We start from the raw sequence: 21,896 nt of genomic DNA on the forward strand, positions 1-21,896 counted from the left end.
CTGACACAGCTCACTTCTATGGAGAGCTGTGTGAAGTAGGCCATAGACCGAGGGGAAGATTTAGGCTATTAGCACCAGATTTAGTGAAACGTGAGGTCTGGAGCATGTTGAAGAGGTCTCGTGTAAAAATAGTGCATGATAATTTCTCATTTCCCCTGTTACTGTTACTGAAGTATATTCTAACTCTGCTCAATATAAGAACAGAGGAGGCGTGTGAATGAGCGGCCGTGTGCTCCACTACAGTGAAAACGAGTCCAGTCTTGCTCTACACATCTGACCTTGTTTCTGACAACCTGGGTCAGTCATGTGACTGAAGTTCTACTGATATGAGCCTGCCTCGGAATTAGGTTATTGAGCGTGTGTAAGGGAAATAAGTGACCAACATTGTGATGTTTGTCAATAACTAACTACAACATGAAAATAACTTGTACTACGTTTTTAATTCAAATGGAGTGTTCTGGGCAATTATGATCAAATTTAAAAAGCTTTTTGAAGATCATTTCTGAAACTTTTGGTTCATGGAGCCATTTTAAATGGTGGATTTTTTTTAAGCATTCCAAATATTCTTTCTAATAACGGGGACCTCAATAGTGTAATAAAACAAAAAATACATTTTTTTTGTTTGTTTTCTTAAAATCGAAGTTCTTTTGCTTTGCATTGAGTATGACAAACACAATTAAAGGGTTTTTGTTTTCTAAGAATCTTTGGTCTTAGAAGTACTTTTATTTACATAGAAGGGGGAATATCTGAGGTTTTTAATTGCCCATTCTAATTTGATTTCATTCTATTACAAAATACAAGATTTGACAGCAATATAGGTTTAAAGGACCAGAAAATAGAAATTCTTGTAACTGGAAGTTGTAAATGAAATGTAAGCACATTATTGGACTAAAATAGCTTAATTAATGTCTACAAAGGTCAGAGCTCCCACTGTAACACGGCCTGGTCATCAGGTGTGTGACGGAGGGCTTGTGTATTTATACTGGCAGTGACACCCGTCCAGTTCTAGCCTGCCCAGCCAACAAGGACCCCATGATTATCCCCTGTAACACACACACACACACACAGTCACGGGTTTATGCTCACACAGATTTCTCAGAGGCTCTAGATGCTTCTGGGGGTATTTTAAGAGCAGAATGGGAGAGGGTGCTGGACAATGAAGAGAGGGTTTGGACACTCGGGCTGCTGGGTACCAGTCAAATAAGGATGAGGATAAGAAACAAATCAAAAATGTGAGAACAGACTCGGTCTTCAAACTAAAGCACCCACTGCACTTTTCTGTAGTTTTAATTTGAACCCAATTTCAGATGTTCAAAATTGTAAAGTGTGAAAAACTCAAGTAAGCCATAACGCTGTATGTGTTCTTGTTTTACAGTGATTGTCATCATCCTGTTCTAAAGATGGAAAATATGCAAGTACAATTTAAATGTGAGAGGAAACACTTCTAATGCATCCCAGTGGATTGTAGAATAAAAAGATGGACGCTAAAAGTCTTTTCAAAGGGAAAATTGCGAAATAAATATAACCCGAGTCTGAACTTTAACTCCAGTTTAACATCCAGAAAAGTTTGCGTTTTGATCTAAATCGACCTTGTTCCAACATCTACACACTTCCAGAAGATACGAGGAGTCTCCAGATGAACTCTGCCGCCACCTTGTGGCGAGAGCTGCTGAAGATGACGTCAAAGACTGGTAAACAAGTGAAATTTTCCATTTTATGCTGCAGTTCGGGGTAATATACGACATTTATGATTAGTATCAATGCACCTGTATATATATTAATGAGGATTAGAGTAGCATCTTTAGTAAATGTTTGTTTTTTCTTTGACTTGTTCATCCTTTAATCAGAGTAATGAATTTAGTACATCAAAACTATCAGACTGCCTTTACTCACATGATTAGTATTTTTTCATCCCGAAGGGTCCTTTGCTTAATATATATAATCTGATTCGACTACATAAAAGCTACGTTATGAGAAATGCTCATGAACGGATCTCAGTTGGCTCCTTAAGCATGCACACTGTTGCTAATCCCGTTAATTTCATCATTATCATTAAATAGGCCTAATGATGCATAATCTGTGGTCACTTTTTAGATCACTGTGAGCGATCACCGCGCTGTTGAGTGAAACCATTCATTCGGTCATCATCATGTCTGAATGGTGTGCGCAACTCCGTGACGGAGGCGAATGTGTTTAAAACACCACCCAGTCACCCAGCTGGCCCCACTCAGCTGTTGCTGGTCCCGTTGTCAGTGGTGGAGCTCTGCACTAGCGGCACCACATCACCGAGCCATGGGCAGCTCCGTAATCGTTGTTTTCCTGCTGGATGCTCTGTTGTGTTTGGCTGCTGGTCAGCAACATCTGCGCACACGCGTGGGTCCGTGGAGACACCGCGTCCAGTGGGAGAATAACGGCCAGGTGTACAGTTTACTGAGCACTGGGGCGCAATATCGGTTTCCCGCACAGAACAGAGGACGCACTCGGCTTTTACTGACGACCCAAAACAGTTTTAACCAGCTTCAGCCCCCCGCTGAGGTCCGGAGATCTATTCAAACCAGATTTGGAGGCACCGAGGTCGCATCCGCTAGATACACTCAGCGAAGCGCCGGGAGACAAGCAGATGCGTCGGTCCTTGGCACAGATGCGCGCCAGTTTCTGCTCGCAACTGGACAACCCAGAAGACTTATTACTGTCCCGCTGCGCATCGCGAATCCTGGACAACCTGGATCCGTCGCCGTGAGACACCGACCGCAGCAGGAGCGGCTTAATGTCAGCGCGGCTGCCGCCGCCGCTTTTACCACCGTTCAGGAGTTCTCCGGCAGCGGGGTCCCCAGAGGGGGCCGAAGTACACCTGGAGATGCGGCTCGCACCGGACCAGCCGCGGCACCTGCGGTGCCATCACCGAACTTTACGCACAGCCGCGGTGGCAGGATAATCAGCATATCTGGCAATTCGGACTCCAATGGCCGGTCAGCAGCCACAACTGCAATGGTCGGAATATCTGAGGACCGCGGGAACGCGCGCAGACCTCAGCGCACCGGTCCGGGAGATGCTCGCGATGGGGCACGCTTACAAACCAGGATCACACCGGAGCCAAGCGTCTCTCCCACCGCGCTTCATACAAACACTGTAGAAATAAACCCCCGTCGTCTCAGGCCGGATGCTTCACGGAGCCCAGAGTCCGGCGACCCACGGGATCCACACAGCAACCACCACAGGAACTCTGTGTTTTATAATTTGTACCCTCCAGATCAAAGAAACAGGGTCGATATGCGCTCCCCGGGACAAGGTCACGGCACTAGGTTCTTTGACAATGGTGAGCTGGAGAGGCCACATTTAAGTGAAAAGAAGTGTATTACTGATTCATTCAGACGGTAAATCTGACTGGGAGCACTGAGGGTTCCTCCACTAGTGTGCAGTTAGCCTACCTCTTGTTTTGATTCCTTTTTTTCTCTCCACAGGTCTCCCAGACTTGGTTCCTGATCCATATTACATCCAAGCTGCATCTTACATCCAGAGGGTGCAGATGTACGCACTGCGATGTGCTGCAGAAGAAAACTGTCTTTCCAGGTGAACCTTTTATTTTTGCCATTCCACCACATCTGGTGCAAATCAGCAGCATTCTGCAAGTCAATTCTGGAAGATTTCCTCTGACTTCCTGTCTGCGTACATGTATTTACTGCGCCCTTATGAAGAGCCGATGGCGATATTCACCGAAGGTCTCACTGAGCTTCCATCGGAATGTTTGCTGGACTCGGCCCATCTGGAAGCCAGGGCGACGGAGATTTGGCAGCTTTCTGAGATTCTTTCCTCTACTGAGCAGTTGATTCAAAAGTGAAACCTTCAAACTCGAGTGCAACGGAGTGTATAAAGAGACTAATGCCAGGGGGAAAAGGCTGGAATCCTCCGCTCATATTGGCAACATTTGAGGACATTTTTTCCTGTGTTATTACCTCCAGGTCTGCGTATCATCCCAGGGTGAGAGATCTGGACTACAGAGTCCTGCTGCGGTTCCCACAGAGGGTGAAAAACCAGGGAACAGCCGATTTTCTCCCCATCAAGCCCAGACATGAGTGGGAATGGCACAGCTGCCATCAGTGAGTTCACACCCCAATGAGATCAAAATATACAAACTTTATTGTAAGAGCTACAAACTCACTCCAAAAAGCTGCGGAAACATTGTAAATGAAGTCGAAGCATGTCAACATCCTGCTTTGATTCCACCGCTGGAGAAATGTTTGAAGAACAAATTCCTTTTCGTGGAAAAACCACAATGATCTGTCAGGATTTTGGTGTTTTTGGATGCAAATCATAGAGCTCTTCCAGCTTCCACACAGCACATTTCACTTTCTTCCTGCGCCTGCAGACATTTCCACAGCATGGAGGCCTTCAGCAACTATGACCTGCTGGACGTCTCCACCGGACAGAAAGTGGCTGAGGGACACAAGGCCAGTTTCTGCCTGGAGGACACGTCCTGCGACCCGGGGACTCGGCGGCGTTTTGCCTGCACCGTCCACACACAGGTCAGCCTTCAAACACTCTGATTTTGAATCTGACACACTAATCTGATGGACACGTTGCTTTGAACACACCACAGGGGCTCAGTCCCGGCTGCTACGACACATATCACGCCAACATCGACTGCCAGTGGATCGACATCACCGACGTGCCGCCTGGAAACTACATCCTCAAGGTGGGCATTCGTGAGGGCGAAGGGAGCGATCTCCTGAAAACACAGGACTTAACCAGAGCGTTTCTGGTGTTTCCCAGGTGACGGTTAACCCGACCCAGTTGGTTAAGGAGTCGGACTTCTCCAACAATGAGGTGCGCTGCGACATCAGGTACACAGGAAGTCACGTCCAGGCGAGGAACTGCAGGATCACTGAGTGAGTGGGTCATTCTGAGCAGATTTAGCAGGATCAGGAAGTGGAATAAACTCACTTCTGCTGTCTGTCTTTTGTTTCACAGAAGCTGATCCAACTCCCACAGCTTACTAGATCCATCCTGCGTGTATATATTTATGCAGATCATCCCTTGGAGCTACAACTGTTCTCATGCATGCAGCGTTCTGAACAGATTTAATTGCTAATGTTGCTCAAATGTAAACCTGCATATTTGACGTGTTTTACAATAAACAGTATTTGATTTGCTGCACAAACGTCACTTAAGGCTGATGTCTGACATCATCATTGCTAATAAATCATCCTTAATGAGATAATCTGCACAAATATTTAACCAGGCGAAGTCATCCCTCCATCTGCTGACAACTTTAGAACCAGGTTAGTCAGTGAAACCGTGAGTGTGCTGGAATAACACCTGAGCAAAATCCCTGCAATGATGAGTTTTTCATGTTTGCATGTTTGTCACGGTGGTCAGCAGCAAATAAATGAGCTTGTTAAATATTTATTTACCTAGAAATAAGTTTTAAGAGGTGTCTGGGAATGTTTCAGTCTATTCACACATTTTCAAATATTTATTAAAAATGTTAACTGACTGTAAGTGGAAAATAAGTGTTTTATTTAATATCATGTTATTTTCCCTTATTATACCGCACAAGACCCTTTCCTCTAAGCATATGGTTGTTTTTTTTTTAATCTTACAAGATGTAAACTCGATCTCCCACTTTCCCACTTATGAGGGTCAGGAGACAAGTTTAAATAAAATTTGTCGATCCATATTTGGAGAACACAAAATCTGTATCAGAACCTGGTGGCAGAGAGATGAGGATGTCGTAAATCATACCATATAGATATATAACCATATAGCATAATAAAATCCAGGCATTATAACGGATCTCCCAGCTTCTATATCATATCGCACAACCTCCTGTTCTGCCTAAGGTGGAATTTCTGCCTCTGGAACAAATGTTTCGCGGCTTCACAGTCAAAAGTAAGTCAGCGTTTGAGCAGACAGACGGTCTTGTGTGTGTTACATGTATGTCAGACGGATTAACATGTGTTTGGTAGCTGAGGGGACACGATGAGGTTGTCTGGCGCACATGCGTAAAAATGCCAGTAACAATGCACACATTTAGAATGGCTGCCGTTAAATAACCTGGCTGCCCTCCTTTCAGCCTCTGGCCTCGTTTGCAGCCTCCTGTGGGACGCCTGTCTGCAACGAAAATAACAACACCCCTCGATCAATAAAACACTAATTCGCCCAGATGGTCCACTGAGTGTTTGCACAGTGGCGGAGGGAGGAAAAGTGCGCGGATCATTGGTCACGCTTCCCTATATCAGATGCAGACAGGCCCTAAAAACCACAATTGCGTGTAAACGGGGAGACGCGCAGAGACCACGAACAGGCCGTCCTGCCCAGTCAAACATCGTTTCTTTGTTCAGGATGTCGGAAATACCAAGAGGACAGAAAATATCCAGCCGTTTCCACCGTTCTCAAACAAACAGCAACTTTCTGTACAAAGTAAACACAGACCACGTATCCAGACATAAACACACCACAGCGTGTGTGAGTTGGCTTTGAATGCATTCACCAATGATCACACTTTAAAAAAAGAGTGTTAAAAATGAACATCCGAGGTGATTTAACACATTCGGTCGCGGTAATTAAACAGTAGAGCCGGTTCTGATGGTGGGAAATGACGCCCTGATCTGTCCTGACAACATAATGAACAGCTCTGTTTGTGTTTTCCAGCTCTGAATATTAGTCACGCTTGATAAATGTGTACCCTGGCAGAGTGTCGATTATTACCCTGTCAGCAAGAGATGGATCTCTTCAGCCCGTCTGTTATAATGAGCTCACGGGTGTGAATGAGCCTCGTTCAGAGGAACAACTTGGCTCACAAGAGGCCATAAACATAAATAAACGCTGTGACATCAACTTATAACTGATCATATTAATTAATGAACTGTAGAACATCCCTCCTTCATGAATCAGCCCTGGGTGAGAGGCTGAGGTACAAACAGAGATCACAAGTTTATCACACCAAGGAGCACTTTAGAGTCTTCAATAGCCTGACGAGCAGGAAACTGGAAGAAACCCAAACAGGTAGAGGGAGAACATGCAGACTCCATATAGAAAGATATGGAATCCAACCCACAACCTGCTGGCTATCAGATATCAACTGGGCCACTCTGATACCAGTTAGTGAGTTTTCTCAGTGAAGGAACATTTTTTGCCCTAAAGACGATAATCAAACATGTTCAAGTGGTTAAAAGTACGCTGCAGGTAGAATCCTAATCATTTTAAGTGATTTAAATGTTAAATGAAACAAGAAACCAGCCTTCTTCTGGTGGAAGGAAGCTGTATTTTGCAGTTAGCGTCTGCAAAGATTTCCATCAGGTGTCTCTGTGGTCTCTGCTGCTGGCTTTGGCACTTGTGGTCGGAACTCCCAGACAGTCAGCTCCTGGTCGCTCCTGGTCGCTCCTGGTCGCAGAGCGTGATCAAGACGGCTGCTGCGTCGCTGCTGATGTCAGCAGCTTCCTCTCAGGTTCTCCTGGCTGCCTGCATATCTGTGGAATTTCTCCCCTCCTTGCCATCTCCACACGGAACAGGCAGAGGCAATTGGCACCTCTGCCCACCCTACACGCCCGGGCGGACCTGCCCTGAGCAAACAGCAGCCGGGGCAGCTGAGGGAGGCTTGGTTACTGACCCACCGTCATGCTCAAATTCACTGACCAAAGATGGTGTGGGCTCCACAGAGAGGTCATGTTTGGATAAGTGCCTGAATGAGTGGGCTCACAACCAGTTTAATCTCTTCTGCAATCATCGTTCTCCTCCATTTCAGCCCCTTTTAAAATGATCAAAGGTGTCACTAAGTCTTGTCAACATTTGCAGTTGCTCCTACCAAGATCATTGCTGTGAAATTAAATGATTCAGATGAAGACAGACGGACATAAGCCCCATGTGTTATGTAGGCCATCCTTGGTGACACGTAAACTTGATGTCATAAATTAAAGAAGATTGCTTGTGACCTCTCCTTTACACCCACACACAACAACTGGAGCTGCGACCAGCCCATAAAAGAAACATTTACCTCTAGAGGAGACAGAGGTGGTCTCTATGTGGACTAAATGCTGCTTTGTTGTCTCACAGAAATATCCTGTCTGCATGTGGGACTACAGAACCACCAATGGACAGACAGACTGACAGACGGGATATGTTTCATACAGATATGTGCATAAAAATAACAGCCAGGATCCCCATAATGAAAGATATGATTAGCACTGATATTGCTGATATCTGCACATCCAGTTTCCCTGTCCTAAATGGATATTCAAAACAGCTTCAAAAATTTTGCCTCTGTAAAACTGGAGTCGTTTGAGTGAATAATGCAGCATGAGAAAAAGCATTTAGTGGAAAAGACCAGAAATAAAATACCAGAGCAGCCAGATTCTTTTAATTGAATATGACTCCGCTTGGCTAAGGGCGACATCAAGTGGTATTACATGCAACTAACTGGTCATTTCTCGATTTTTTTCCCCACTTTTTTTTTTTTAAAAAAAGGGAAATTTATTGCTTAGTTTTAATAGAGAACCCCCGTGATGTTTGTTGTTTTCTATTTGAGGTTTTCACGTTATTTCCTTGATTTGACGGTGTGTCGCTCGCCGTGACGTCATCAAGAGAGGCGGACCAGATACATCGGGGATCAGGAACCACTCCGCTGCACGCTACTGTCAGAGAAAGTCGGAAGAACGAAGAAATGGCGATTCACAATTATCTTTTCGCTGTTCGTTTGGCGTTTGTGGTTGCACTGGCGTTTCTCCCGGCTGATGTTTCAGCTGAGTCTACTAAGACCGTCGAATTGGACATCAGACCCGGAGGAACGGTGTACACTTTTACCGAGGGGATTGTAAGAAACTTTTATCCCAGTATTTACTTTCTTTTTACGATTACATTGTGTTTTAGTAGATCTAATGGGTACACCATGCAGTCAAACTAAACATCTTTACCGGCTCCCAGAGCAATGAATTTACCCGTCACTACAGAAATTGGTATTAATCAAATGTATGATTATCATTAGTATTAAAAAATGATAATCAAACGTGCAGTGTTTCAACGAAGAATACGTGAATTCGGTTACCCATGCGTTTATTTGATTGCACATATATCTTTCATGAGTGATTGGGAAAAACTACATTCCGCTGAGCAGTTATCGTCGCAGCTTGATGACGACACGGCCTGTGAGAGGCCGACACGTCGCTGCCAGGCTGCCACAACGGCGTCGCTCATTGGCTGAACATGGAGCGACCTTAACTGATTTTTATTTTTAATGTTGCAATTAATAGAAGATATATTCAATAATTTAGCTTTAACTCTGTGCTATTATGCTCCATTTTGTCACGTTTAAGGCAGTGTCAGACGCTTCATCTGTAGTTTCATTTTCTTCCTCTTAAATGACGTCGATATTCTTGTAGAATGACAAAATGACCTACATAATGATTTAAAATTACAATATTTTTTTCATCTCGTTTTCACAAGTAGACGATTGTAACCTATCTTCAATTTTTATAATGTTTCCAATGTTTTTATGAATGAACACCGTCTACCATTAAGTCTGCAGCATTAACTTTATGTTAACCTGCTGTATGTTGTTATTTCAGAAAGACTATGAATGCACATTCACTTATGCTTCACAAGGGGGGACAAATGAGGTGAGTGTTCTTTGATTGTTTCACTTGTGGTAATGATTCTATTATTTTTGTTTTGGGTATTTCACCATCTTTGTCCAGCACATTGTTGGCTGGTTTTACCACTTCTTTGACTTTAGAAATAAAATTGGTTCAAAACCAGTGAAACCTGTCTGAACGGGTGCGACAATCTGGTTTTGCGACGATGTTCTGCTTGTATTTGTGTCATGTTGCCAAGCCAGTGAAGGCTTTTGGCAGATCCTGAAAATTTGTGCAAATTTGAATTTCTGCAAGATGTTGATAAATGTGTTCACACTGTTGTTTTAAAGTCCACACACTCTATTTGTAAATGCCAGGGACATGAACAGACGCTTTGTAGAAGCTGCAACTGCCAGAAACGGGCTTTTGCACGTCTGAGCAGAAATTCTCGAAGGTCACTTGTTCATCAAGTTCGCACGGTTGATTTTGGCCTATTTCCATATTAATATTTGGACTGTTTTTGTGCCAACAGCAATGGATGATGAGTGTGGGACTGAGTGACGACGACAGACTGTTTTCCTGCTCCGTGTGGAGGTGAGACACACACACACGCACACACACACACAGAGAAACCTGTTTCATCTTCAGTAGGTCGACCCCGCTGTTGGATGTGATAATTAACAGAAAGCAGGGAAACAAAACAACCATTCCTACCTCGGTGGATTAAATTTATTCACAACTTACTGACTTAACACGTTCAGACTGTATGCAAATGGTTTCACGTTGTAACGCATTTGCTTTTCATTTTCACCCAGGCCCAAGGGTAAATCGTACCTGTTCTTCACTCAGTTCAAAGCTGAACTGAAGGGAGCCAAAATTGAATATGCTAATGCTTACGTAAGTATCAAACAAACAGCCCTGTTAAATCTCTTTTGTTGGCATTGTGTTGTGTATCTGTTTGGTTCAGCAGAAAATTCCATTATAGTAACAATATGTGACAGAGTGAAGGGCACTCGGAGACCGAGAGGATTGAGCCGGTCGCCTCACGTGCATATTTTTGTAAGCAGACGGTGTCAAACATATGGTGATGAACTGCAGCGTAAAACTGCATTTTGGACGCGCTGTGGTGCTCGTTCAGCATTCCGTGGATTTAACTTGTTGGCATTTGCAGCCCGATCTTCTAATGCTGCAGTTGGAACATCAGTTTTCACACTTGAGCTTTTTCTTCTACTGAGCGCTCAGTGTAAAAGCTCAGATTCTCCGGCTTAGCAAACTGCAGTCGGGAGTTTTCTTTGTCTTGGGCTTGTGTTGCACGTGTCTACCTTCCGTCAGCGTTGAGATCAAACATTCTCTTTCCTGAGCTTTGACAGCGTCGGCACAAGTGTCAGACACAAAGCTCGTTTTTAAGGAGGGTTTCCCCCCACGCCCCCACCTTTTTGTCAAGAGCAAAGAAGCAGCTCTGATCTTATTTACTTTGACAACAAAAGGAGAACATTTGCAACCGACTTTAATGAGGCCGTGTCGTATTTTGCCGTCGTTGCGCCGACTGGATCTGGGATTAAATACGTCAGAAATGTCACATTTCGTGCATGACTCACAAACACAGGCGGAGAAAGTAAGAAAAAAAGAACAACTTTTATTTCTCCAAGAATCATCATCACCATATTTGTGCAGGTTAATGTCAGGACACTCTCCGAACTCACTTCCCCTGCGGGGGTCAGGTGTAGTGGCTGGTGAAGCAGAGCTCTCCTGGACTCGTCTTCGTTACCCCCTCCCCTCACACGAACGGTTCTGACAGACGTTAGAGCGAGCTAGTGTCCTCCCCCCGCCGTTTCCGTGCCCTGCAAGTACACATCCAGAAAATAACTCCATAAACGCCATTTCAAAAATAACCCCGCACACCTGCCACCCCCGCGCGGGATTTACTTGACCCTGTCATCGCATCCTCCCACTTTTCTTGGCCAATCTGTTGTACAAAAGAAACGCCAAAAAATAAGCGTCTACTGTTCCGCCTCGCATCCTGTTCCGCTTACTCATTATTCTCTTCCCTTATGTATACATTTCCAGTCACAGACATCAGCAGCAGGACAGGGCGACGTGCAGTTGAACCCAGAAGAATTTACCGTTGGAGAAACAACAGGTGAGAAATTGATTGCGTTCCTCGGTGTTCAATCAGCCCCTGCTTGCCTTGTCAATCCCCCTCCCCTCATTCCCTGCTGATTTCCCTTCAGAGGCATAACTGCAGCTGTGAGTGGGCTGCCATTTGTCCCCGCAGCATCATTTGTTGCTCCCGCTACTGCGGGAATCCCCATGGTGGCTTCAGCTCCGGACTTTAATTAGAGAGATTTGACAAGTCATCAGAGTTACAGTAGTTGTGATTTTCTGCAGATAAGCTGCTAAGAACAAAGGCTTTTAGACCAACAAATCCAGCAGTTTCAACAGATTTAGATAATCCCTTCTCCGTTGGACCTCTGGGAGTATTTCAGCTCACGAGGTTTATTTACATTTATTTTATTTTGAAATACATGCGCGAAATTGCAAAGCAGCGGGGGAAACTGCCACTGAGGGGATAATATTCAACAGATCCACCAGGGGGAGCTGTTCAGCCGTCAGAACGAGCATAAATCGTTAAGGTAAATAAAGATCAAGACAGGAGAAGTGTCCCAAAACGAGGGCTAATCATCTAAAGCCCCCTCTCCTGGTAGGCTTCGGTAAAAGGGGCTCCTTTTCTCCAAGCCATGTTAAAATTCAATTTATTTCTTTTAAGTATACAGGAAGGAACCATCTACAGGAAAGAAAGATTACTACAGCTTTTTTGCTGATAGCATCTGAGTTGTCCACCCACTTTACTGCTACCAGTTGAGATTTGTGGCTGTCTACTTTGGGAGGTTATACCAAACAGGAAGTCCTCCCTTTTAATACCCCTGCTTATGTTTTTGCCTTCAGTGACCCAGAAGGACGGGAAGTTCAGAGCTCAACTGGCCAAGCTGACCGTCATTGGACGGACGCAACACGACGAACTGTAAGCGGCCGAACTTGGCTTTGGCTGGTGTTTGGAGCCATCAGAGCGCCGCGGTGAGCTCTGCGTGGAACCTGCTTGTCAGCTCTGTTTAATGAAGGATGGAATGGGTGGAACTCTTCAGCAGTGACGACCAAAAATCGGGACATGGGATGATACGACATTTCTTGTCGTCACGTTAATTACTAGGTTTGTTTTCTGCAAATGTACCTGCGACTTGTTACAAAACTCTTGTTTTGTTTTAGTTTTTTACTAAAAGTGATCTGAAATGCAACAGCCTGCCACAAGATAAAGTGCTTCCATAGTTTTTCCTGAGGCTTTCCAGAGAGTAAATCTGTTCTGATCCACTCGGGATGTATAGCGATGTATAGAGGATTGTAGCCAGCATGTGAAATATAGATAACACTTTGCTTTGGAAGGGACTTATCCATCATGTGTAATCCTGAGACCAAAGTGAGTAATCCCCAGCGCTATCATCACCCGCTCATTCTTTTCCGGATGAGTAAGCACACATTTCATCCACCAAAAACAGATTGGTTCTGCTCGCGATGCGTTCTGATAGTGGTCTTGGCCAGAAGGTAAACTTGTAATAGAGCGGATAGTAGCCTCTTATCACAGCAACGTTGATAAAGTGATCGCGTCACGTTTCTTTCTGGTGTCAGTCTGAGTTCGCCATGAATGTGGGTTTGAATGTGTGTTTACGTGGAGGTTCTCCGGCACCTTCCCGACAACTTTCCCCTTTATCTCCGGGTGCCACTGCCTCCTCTCCCTTCATCTTCCCAACATCGATGGAGACAGTTCGTGGAATTGATTTCGGATTTTAATTCCGAACCGGGATTAAGCGCCGAGACCTTCTCTGGTCTGGATTCAGCTTCTGTCCGGAGGTGATTTTTTTTTGGTGAGAGCTGGAGAGAGAGAGAGAAGTGTCTCTGGGGTCGCGGCGTCCCCAGCCTGACCCAGAATAGAAGAAAATCCCAACGTTACTAAAGTCAGACTTGTTTTATATTGTTTTGATTCAGCGACCGTTCCAATAAAGACACTTCTGGAGAAGGATGTTTTTGGTCTTCTTGCGTCAGCCGCGATCCGACTGAAGCTCCCGCAGCATCATTAAAGGGTAAACGTGAAATGGGGGGAGGCATCAAATAATCCCAGCGGTGTCACCGTTCGGTCACAGCCGACGCCGCGGGCTTCAAAAGCCCGGCCGACATCTGTCAAGCAAACTAAAGGCGGAATTCAATGTATGCTTAATGTAAACGTGCAGCAGCAGAGGTTTATTCCCAACCTAAAAAGGAAGGTTCTGCAGTTTTATACTGAATTAATTCCCACCCAAAAAAAAGTGATTCGGGAAGCAATTAGCGTATATTGTCCTCGGATAAACGTTTTCACCAGATAAAGAGCTTCCATTGTTTCTTTTTAATTTCTAGGGGGGAGAGGCTTTGCGGGGAGGATCTGCTAAATCCACAGGCGCATATGAGAACGTATAGAGCGATGATCTTTGTGGGCTTATGGAGTCAGGAGAGATTTATTCATCCCCCGTTAAGCACAACCGGCAATCAAGAACGCACTCAAACTGGCGGGAGTTCATTCCGAATCACTGAGGCACATCTGCAAATAAGGAATGTGTTCAGAGCCAAAACACTTGAAGCTCTTGGTAATCAAGGAATCTGGTGACTTCAGATCCTGGTGAGGGAGAACGTCGTCTCCTCTGGAGCTGGCCGGTCTGTGGAGGAAGAGCTGGCTTTGTGCTGCCATCCATGATTTTAATGCTTTCCCTACTGGTCACCATCTGGTACCAGATGTTTTGCAGACTCTTCTGGGGGGGGGGGTGCTCATGCCCGGGGGCTTACTTCTGTTAAGAGGCCGTGCATTAGAGACTAACGTGACCTCGGGGATGAAATCGGCATCCCAACTGTTGCAGTCGAAGCTTCCTGAAAGTCCTCCTCGGCGGGTGGATCGGGCTCGCTGCGGCGTCCATCTGCACAATGGAATCCTGGGAAATTTGACATGCTCACGCTGAACAACGTGGCATTACATTAACGTAAACTGTTTTTTTGTTGGTTTTTTTTTTTTAGCATGTTTGCGCCTGCCTGGCTATTTATAAAGTTATTCTATAAACTTTGGCAGAACCCTTGAGTAAGTAATTGAGGCCAGCAAGAAGCCCTCTGTGTTTTCGGAGGCCTGATGTTGCTAACCCCCCGCAGGCCTGTAAATGCAGATTAATGAGGAAGCACGTTCTGGGTCGTTAGGGCTTAACTCGAGTTGCGGAAAAATATGCCTGAATGTGAATTCCTAGAAGATAATTGTAAGATTTATTTAAAAGACGGATTAACTTGCTGTTTTCCGACTTTGAATAGATTCTGTTTGCTGGGAATAAAGAGCAACGCTGGCCCGACTCTTTATTCAAACCCACGCGAACCCACCAAAACACATTTTACAAGGGATAAAAATCTCCTCTGCCCGTTGCCTTTAACACACACGCACGTGCGCGCACACACACACACGCACACACCTGCCACCTCCTCTTTCAATTTGAGCATCCTGACATTTAGAGGGGAACAGATGGGGACCGCGGCCGGCTCGGTCCAGCCACAGGCAGCAATGGAAATACGATGTATCGAGCAAGAGCCGTCTGGTGGCGTGACCAGCTGCCCCTGGCCTCCGAAAAGACACGTGGAGACGGTGCGCTGCTGCCCACCACAACTAGCGGCCGATTGTGCCCCACCCATACGGGCGATACCGTCTGTCCATACTGTCCATCTTCTTGTCCCCCAAACGCTAACACGGGGGAGACTAGAGCAACAAAGTAGCTCTGCATGGTTTTGGGGAGGTTTTCTTTTTAAAGTCCATGCATATTTATTAGTCTCTTCCCACAGACAGCCAGGAAAACAACTACAGCACAACAGCTGGCCGAGACTGTGAGCGAGAGGAGTTTGTTCGCCCCCCCCCCAGGTAGCCGCACAATGTGTTTGTTGCACATTTTTGCGGATGCATTGCTCACCATCGGTAGCGTTGGAAAGACTGTGGAGGGCAGTGACTCAGACGCAGATATCTGCTGGTCATCATTACAATATTATTTTACTGACATGTAAAGCAGATATATGAGCCTGCTCAAGGTTTCTCCCTGTTAGAGGGATTCTGCTTGTTATTATTCGGGGGTCCATCTTGAATGCCGCGGATGCTGTATGAATATATTTGAATTGAACGGAATGGAATGAGCCTGGAACCGTTCCATCCTATAAAAAGTTCTTCGGACGCTTAGAAAGCACCCCAGTGTCATTCCTGCTTGGTGCAACGTGTTGGAAGTATCACTTTTCTCTTAAATATAAATATCAACTCTGACACATCCGTCCAGTTGCATTTCTGTCTACAATACATCAGGTTTTCGAAGGCGCCGTAACATCAGGTTTTCACACCACAGAGCGTCGGGCCTCCCGGCGGCAATTATCTAACCCTGTCCATGCTGATACACAGGCTGAGTCCACTAATCAGTCAGAACTTTGTCTTGACATTCCATTTTCCCTCATATTTCCCACTAATTGGACTATCTCCATTGCCCTTTTACCAAGTGTGAGAGCCTGGGTGAGAAGTGAGCATCTGTAGAGAGGCTCCTGTTACCGGAGCATTAACCCAGACAGATGTTACAATGTCCTGTGTGTTCAGCTTTTATGCCCAAGAGGCTCTTATAGGAGGAGAGAGGGTGGAGAGGACATTTGCAGAGCCAAGCTGTTCTCCCCGACATACTCACCCTGAGTCGTGTGTGCGTCTTGTCACCTTGGAAACCTGGCGAGCGTTGAATCACTCTCCGTCCTTTCACGCTCACGATCGGCGCTGCGCATGTGGCTCCGTTCCACCTCCCACTGCGTGGTCTCACACTGTGGTTGAGAGCAGCCTTCTCTTCTCGGGGTAGGGGGGAGCTTTGCGGGGTTCCTCTTTCTTCCCCTGCTCGGAGAGTCTGTGGTGGGGGTACGGGGGCGGCTTGCGTCCCCGGCCGCCTTGTGCCGCCGACGGCTTTGCGGATACGGGGCCCGTACGCCCCTGCAACGGTCCGTTGACAGGGTGTGCCGAGGATGGCGGCTCCTCTCTGTGATCACCAGCTGGAAATTGAGTTTCCATGTTGGTGGGTGGGCAGCAGGCAGATGGAGGCTGAAGCCACGGAGACGAAGGTTGACCAACAGATGGGTGGTCACTTTGCAGGTTCTGGTAATGCCGGATTTTGTTCTCGATGATGACAGAAGGGCAGAGTGTGGGGGGTGGCTTAATCTTTGGAGACGGGGGGCAGGACGGAGAGACTCGGATGGAGGTGGAAGGCCCCGGGGAGTGGGGTCGAGAACCGGGGCTGCTGGGGTGATGGAGGTTCACCGTCAGAGGCGATAGACCAGGAGTGGGGGGGCGGACGGGGAGGCTCTTCTGGGGAGCTGGATTAAAGTCCAGATCGGCTTCCAACTGAGGAGGACTGGAGGAACGGAGGCTGCCGCCGGGCCGCAGCGGCGCCGCTTGGGAGGTGAAGCGAAGACTCAAAACCCTGTCTGGCGAAAGCCCAGACGCGACCGCGCTGAGGAGCGCGTTTGGTGGCGAAACGCTCCTGCGGTGATGGTCTCTTCGGCCGGATGAACCCGCGGCACTCGGCTTGTCTCCGAGCTCCGAGGGCCTCCGACGGAAACCGCCCACCGTCGCCACGCTGGAACTGGAACCTGAGGGGGAGCTGTCGGCGCCGTCGCCTCCTGCGGCGCTCTGCTGCTCGTCGTCGCTCACGTCGATAGACGAGGTCAGGAAATCGATCTGCTGCACCACCTAGAAAACACGGCGAGAGGTTTGATCGACTGAAACAACAGCTGTCAATGTGGAGCAGTCAGAATGAGGAGAGGTCCATTATGTGCCGACACCTCATCTGTCAAAGATCTTTTTAATTCATCTCAAGAAGCGCAAACCAAGAAAAAGGTTTTTGTTTTTTTTTCTTGGAAGGATTTTTGTTGTGACGGTTAAAGACGGAGGAAGATTGTCTCACAGTTCTGCTTGACTTATTCACAGAATTCTGACAGAACAACCTTGGTCTTTCCGAGAAACTGCATCGATTGTCAAAACACGCCCTCCTCTTTCAACTTTGTCCCTCACATATTGACAATACGAGTCCACGCACGTCACGCTTTTATCAATCCAACCCAGCATCACCTCACCCAACTGAAGCAAGAGACATCGAATGGACACCAGAAGACACCATCATTATAAGAAGAATGATTGGATCAATATACTGCCTCGAGGACCGGTGAAAGGAAACCAGAAGTGCAAAGGGGGGCGCTGATATAACAGATGAATATGAGTTTGTTTGTCAGGACGCATGCTGATAAGTTCATCCCGATGATGTCACAAAGATGTCACAGCATTATCTCGGTTATGAAGGAATGAATTAACAGGGAGCCTGGGTTGCAAAATAAAAGACGAGAGTTCGATAGATGTGCTTGTCTTTCAGAGGAGGAGCTAATTAACGAAAGACTTAGTAGGCTGCATAATCTCTCTGCGATTTTGACAGTTTTATGTAATTTATCCGAGTGATGGAGAGCAAAACAGAGGAAGGAGGAGAATCTAACCAGACTTAAGCGCTGCATTACTGTCATCTTAGCAGCTTAAACCCTCATTCCACCTGGAATTTCCACCATTTATAGTAATCTAAAGCCTCTTCTGCCAGTTGGAGCGCAGTCCTGATATTTCACCATTATTTTTATTACATTTTATATAGACAAACACACACACACACGCACACACACACACACACACACAAAATGATGTAGGCCAGACATTGGAGAAAATTACACTGGAAAATGCTTGACCTCTCCCCACCTGCTGTATAATAAATCCTCAGTCCCCGCTGAAACAGATGAATTATTGGTTTGTTCCATGTTTTCCGCTGCCTCCTCGTCAAAGGGTGGCCTGGATTTGTCTCGTTCTACCTCTTTTTAAAAAAATAAAACAAACCCAGAGCTACGGGTGAGACATTTTGTGTGACTGAACTGCCGCGCACATACTGTATTCCCGTCGAGTGACTTCGGGCAGGGGCCGCTTGTTAACGTCACAAATCAAAGGAGATCAAAGAGAAAAGGGTCCTGGTTTACTCCCATGAGTGACTCTTAAAAACAATGTTTCGCGACCCTTCTAGTCATACTCGACGCTAACCGTTCTACCTCCCGAGTTGTGTTGTGGTGCTTTAATGCACTTTAAAGATTTCTTTTTATCACAGGGATTGATTATTAAATAAGACCCGGGGTTACTGCTCATGCAACAGAATGATAAAACAAGGCTTTGAAATAAATATGTCTTCAGTGTGCCTTTGATCTGTCACTCTGTTATGAAAATTTGCCATTTTCTTTCCCACTGTTCCTCGCTCCTCATCGTTTCGTATAACCAACACGCTCCGTCACCAGCGTGATATTCACGATGTCACGTAGAAGACAAGATGGTAAAGTCACCGCGTTGGCTTTTGGAGACCCCAGAGATTCAGATGGGTCGGCCAGAGGTGAGGCGAACGCGTCACAGCAGCGCGAGGCACAAGAGGCCTGGATGGCGATTATTAAAAGCATCAGGCTCCATCCAGCTGTGCCTGGAGCTGACTCGTCCATGAGGAGGTAGATTAGAGGCGAGATGAGAGGGGGGGTGAGAGAGAAGCAGGAGAGAAGGTGGCTGCCTCACCCATTGTCACAGCCTGTTCTCAGCTGCCTCTACATCATGCAAATGGGACTTAACTAGCATGTCAGGCGCTCCTACAAAGGTTCGCAAAAGAGCTGGAGGCTGGACGCCGAGGAGGCTTTGAGAAGCAGCCGAATGGGGCGGATTCCTGCAAACCCGCTGCTGTCTTTCCAATGCTCGTTCAATTCTGCTGAGGACGTGCATTTGTGTCGGGCACTGTTACAACCACCTCCAGCCCTTATCATTTTCTTCTAAGACGGATGTTTGTTGCACAAGGAAATAAACGAGAGAGGATATAAATAGTTTCTCATCCCAGGTTGTGTTACAGAAAAGAGTGAAAGGTCAGCTGTTTGTGGGAAACATCAATAAAAGCCATTTAGAATCTTTGTTCCGGTCTTTCCTGTAGAGTTGAATGAAATTCAACACCTTACCTCTCTCATTTCCTGCTGGACGTCCCTCAGCGCACGAAGAACCTGCTCCAGGTTGTCCACCACTCTCTTGATCTGATTTCTAACCACCTTCCCGCTGCAGCCCACTTCCTTCACTTGCAGCGCTCTATCAGCGGTCGGTCTGCATTGGACACGTGTCTGGTTCGGGCCCAGGATCCCAGCGTACTCCGAGTTCGTTCTGGGCTTCCTGGGGCCTCGGAGAGTTGCCGCGCAGTTGAAGCCTCTCTCCGAAACTCCGGTGGAGAGCACGACTCCGTTGAGGGGCCTGCTGAGGCCCTCCACAGGTGGCTCCCTCAGGTCTCTCTGGCTCTGGGACTTCCTACTCTTCTGCTGGATGCGGCCGAAGCTGGAAGTCAGGCTGTGCTCTGTTAGTCCCCGGCGGTCAGAACCGATCCAGCTGGATGAATGGAGCTCTCGTTGGCGGTAGTTGGTACTGCTGCCATAGTCCCACACATTCACCTTGGGTTCCTCCACATCAGTTGCTTTACGTTCTGGATCTTCTGGACTGGCTGCAGGAGGGGCTCCCACAAGCGGTCCGTATGTTGAGGTGCCGGTCCCGTGGTTCTGTGCCTGGAGGAGGCTGCTGTTGTGCTCCGGTGCAGATGTGGAGTTGTCGCTCAGACCCTGCTGGAGATCTCCTGCAACCAGGTCAGCGGGGAGCTCTGGAGGCTGGCTCCACTTGGAAGCTCTGTCTTGCTTCTGCTTCCCCAGGCCCCCGGGCAGTATGTGGTGCCCCCTCAGCACCACCGGCAATATCCTCGCCATCCCCACGCCATTGAGACGCAGCTCCCCCTTCTTCTTTTCTTTACCCTGAATGGAGAAGAGTCCGATGCCTTTGGCTCTCTCCAGCGGGGTCAGATGGCCGGGGGCCTCCGAGCCGGATTTGTACGGTCCGTTAAGCCCCAGGTCACTGTCGTGTTGGGGCTTCAGACTGTTGCGCAGCCACGGGATGAAGTGCGGGGTGTGGTGCTTGAAGCTCTTCTGCTCCCCAGGTGCCGGTGCCCCGCTGTCAGAGAACATTGTGATGGATGTCGTCCGGCAGCCTCACAGAAAGACAAAAAAGCGGAAAAGGGGAAGGACGACTCCGGGGAGCTTCTTCCTCTTTTTCCATGGGTCTCCACCTACCTTGGCCATTAACAGCGACATCTATCTATTAGTCTCTTTCCCCTTCTGCCGCCTCCAAAACTTTTATCTGCTTTTGTCCCCTCCCAGTTGGAGATCCCACCCACCTAATCCCCCTTTGCTGCACGAGCCTGCATCTGACTTAATCACAGCCTTTCTCCCCTCTTTTTATCCCTCTGTTTCAGCTTCTCCTCCCACCATCCGCTGTAGTGCTCTTGAGCCCTCTCCTCCTCGTTGGGCTGGCCTCGGAAATGCTGGGGGCTTCTCTCTCTCTCCGTCTTCTCTCTCTCTCTCTGCCTGCCGTCCTCAGTGGCTTGCAGCAGCAGAGGCTTCCTGTGTCTACATCTCTGCCCCCCCCAACACTGCGCTGTGCTGCCTCCTATTCTCGCTCTTTCTTCCTCCCACTCTCTCTCTCTCTCACTGCTCCAACTCCCTTTCTCTATTTCCCTCTCCTCCCTTCTCACTCTCTGCTCATCTGAGAACCCCTTATCCTCCTTATCATCTTTTGCTCTCCTTCCTGTCACTCTTTTTTACCTCCCATTTGCCGGGGAGACAATCTGAACCCGTGTTATTAATCCTCCGTTAGCCAATGTGCACCCACGTGATTCCCCCCCCCCCCCTTATCTGATTACTCCTACCCCGGCTCAGTCCTTCACAATTAAATGCTGCTTAGGATACCGGGGAGGTTTAAGGAGTAGGAGGAGAACAGCAGGAGGGGAGCAAAAAAGGAGGAATAGTGAGGGAGCACATCAGCATCCTTTAAGATCTGAGATCTGCTCCAATTTGACAGAATCTGGAAGCTGCCCAGGCTGCAACCAGCAGCCCGCCCGTGGCAGCGCTGTCGCCGGTTTATTGTAACTGTCAGCAAATAGTGTCTTAACCACCCGGTAGCTTCCTTCTTGTTATTTTGTCGTAAATCAAACTTCTATTTGCTCCAATTAAGTGTAGACAGAAGCTATTTTTAGGCACGTAATTCACATTCAACTTGCCTTATATCTGGGTTTTCTTGTGCCTGCCTGGCGAGTCTAAAGATGTTCTTCCCTCTCAGAAATAAAGGTGCTG

The 21,896-nt window shown here is 47.1% G+C and overlaps 3 protein-coding genes across 6 annotated transcripts; 2 read left to right on the plus strand and 1 right to left on the minus strand.

The window, feature by feature from the left end:
* The first annotated feature begins 86 nt into the window (after positions 1-86).
* loxl5a (lysyl oxidase-like 5a) lies at positions 87-5,163 on the plus strand. 4 transcript variants are annotated; one of them, XM_029828331.1, is made up of 9 exons: positions 87-1,232; positions 1,376-1,691; positions 2,095-3,316; positions 3,462-3,570; positions 3,960-4,097; positions 4,367-4,523; positions 4,598-4,693; positions 4,771-4,886; positions 4,969-5,163. In XM_029828331.1, exons 3-9 carry the CDS (start codon positions 2,188-2,190, stop codon positions 4,973-4,975), a joined length of 1,752 nt encoding a protein of 583 aa, XP_029684191.1. In that variant the 5' UTR covers positions 87-1,232; positions 1,376-1,691; positions 2,095-2,187; the 3' UTR covers positions 4,976-5,163. The 4 variants fall into 4 exon arrangements, with proteins under 4 accessions (XP_029684191.1, XP_029684194.1, XP_029684193.1 ...); XM_029828334.1 differs by lacking the exon at positions 2,095-3,316 and having other exon boundaries at positions 1,376-1,428; positions 1,617-1,691; XM_029828333.1 differs by lacking the exon at positions 2,095-3,316.
* A 3,414-nt stretch (positions 5,164-8,577) lies between these two features.
* Positions 8,578-13,638, plus strand: mydgf (myeloid-derived growth factor). The gene is made up of 6 exons (XM_003974197.3): positions 8,578-8,809; positions 9,561-9,611; positions 10,099-10,160; positions 10,382-10,463; positions 11,634-11,706; positions 12,513-13,638. Exons 1-6 carry the CDS (start codon positions 8,660-8,662, stop codon positions 12,590-12,592), a joined length of 498 nt encoding a protein of 165 aa, XP_003974246.1. The 5' UTR covers positions 8,578-8,659; the 3' UTR covers positions 12,593-13,638.
* Positions 11,183-21,394, minus strand: LOC115247236 (uncharacterized). Its single transcript, XM_029828361.1, has 3 exons — positions 19,695-21,394; positions 16,331-17,376; positions 11,183-11,407 (listed from the first exon to the last, which is right to left on the minus strand). The coding sequence occupies exons 1-2, from the start codon at positions 20,730-20,732 to the stop codon at positions 16,453-16,455; spliced, it is 1,962 nt and encodes a 653-aa protein (XP_029684221.1). The 5' UTR covers positions 20,733-21,394; the 3' UTR covers positions 11,183-11,407; positions 16,331-16,452.
* Between the last annotated feature and the right edge of the window lie 502 nt (positions 21,395-21,896).

This window comes from Takifugu rubripes, chromosome 20, assembly GCF_901000725.2.
Source record: "Takifugu rubripes chromosome 20, fTakRub1.2, whole genome shotgun sequence".
NCBI classification, from domain to species: Eukaryota; Metazoa; Chordata; class Actinopteri; order Tetraodontiformes; family Tetraodontidae; genus Takifugu; species Takifugu rubripes.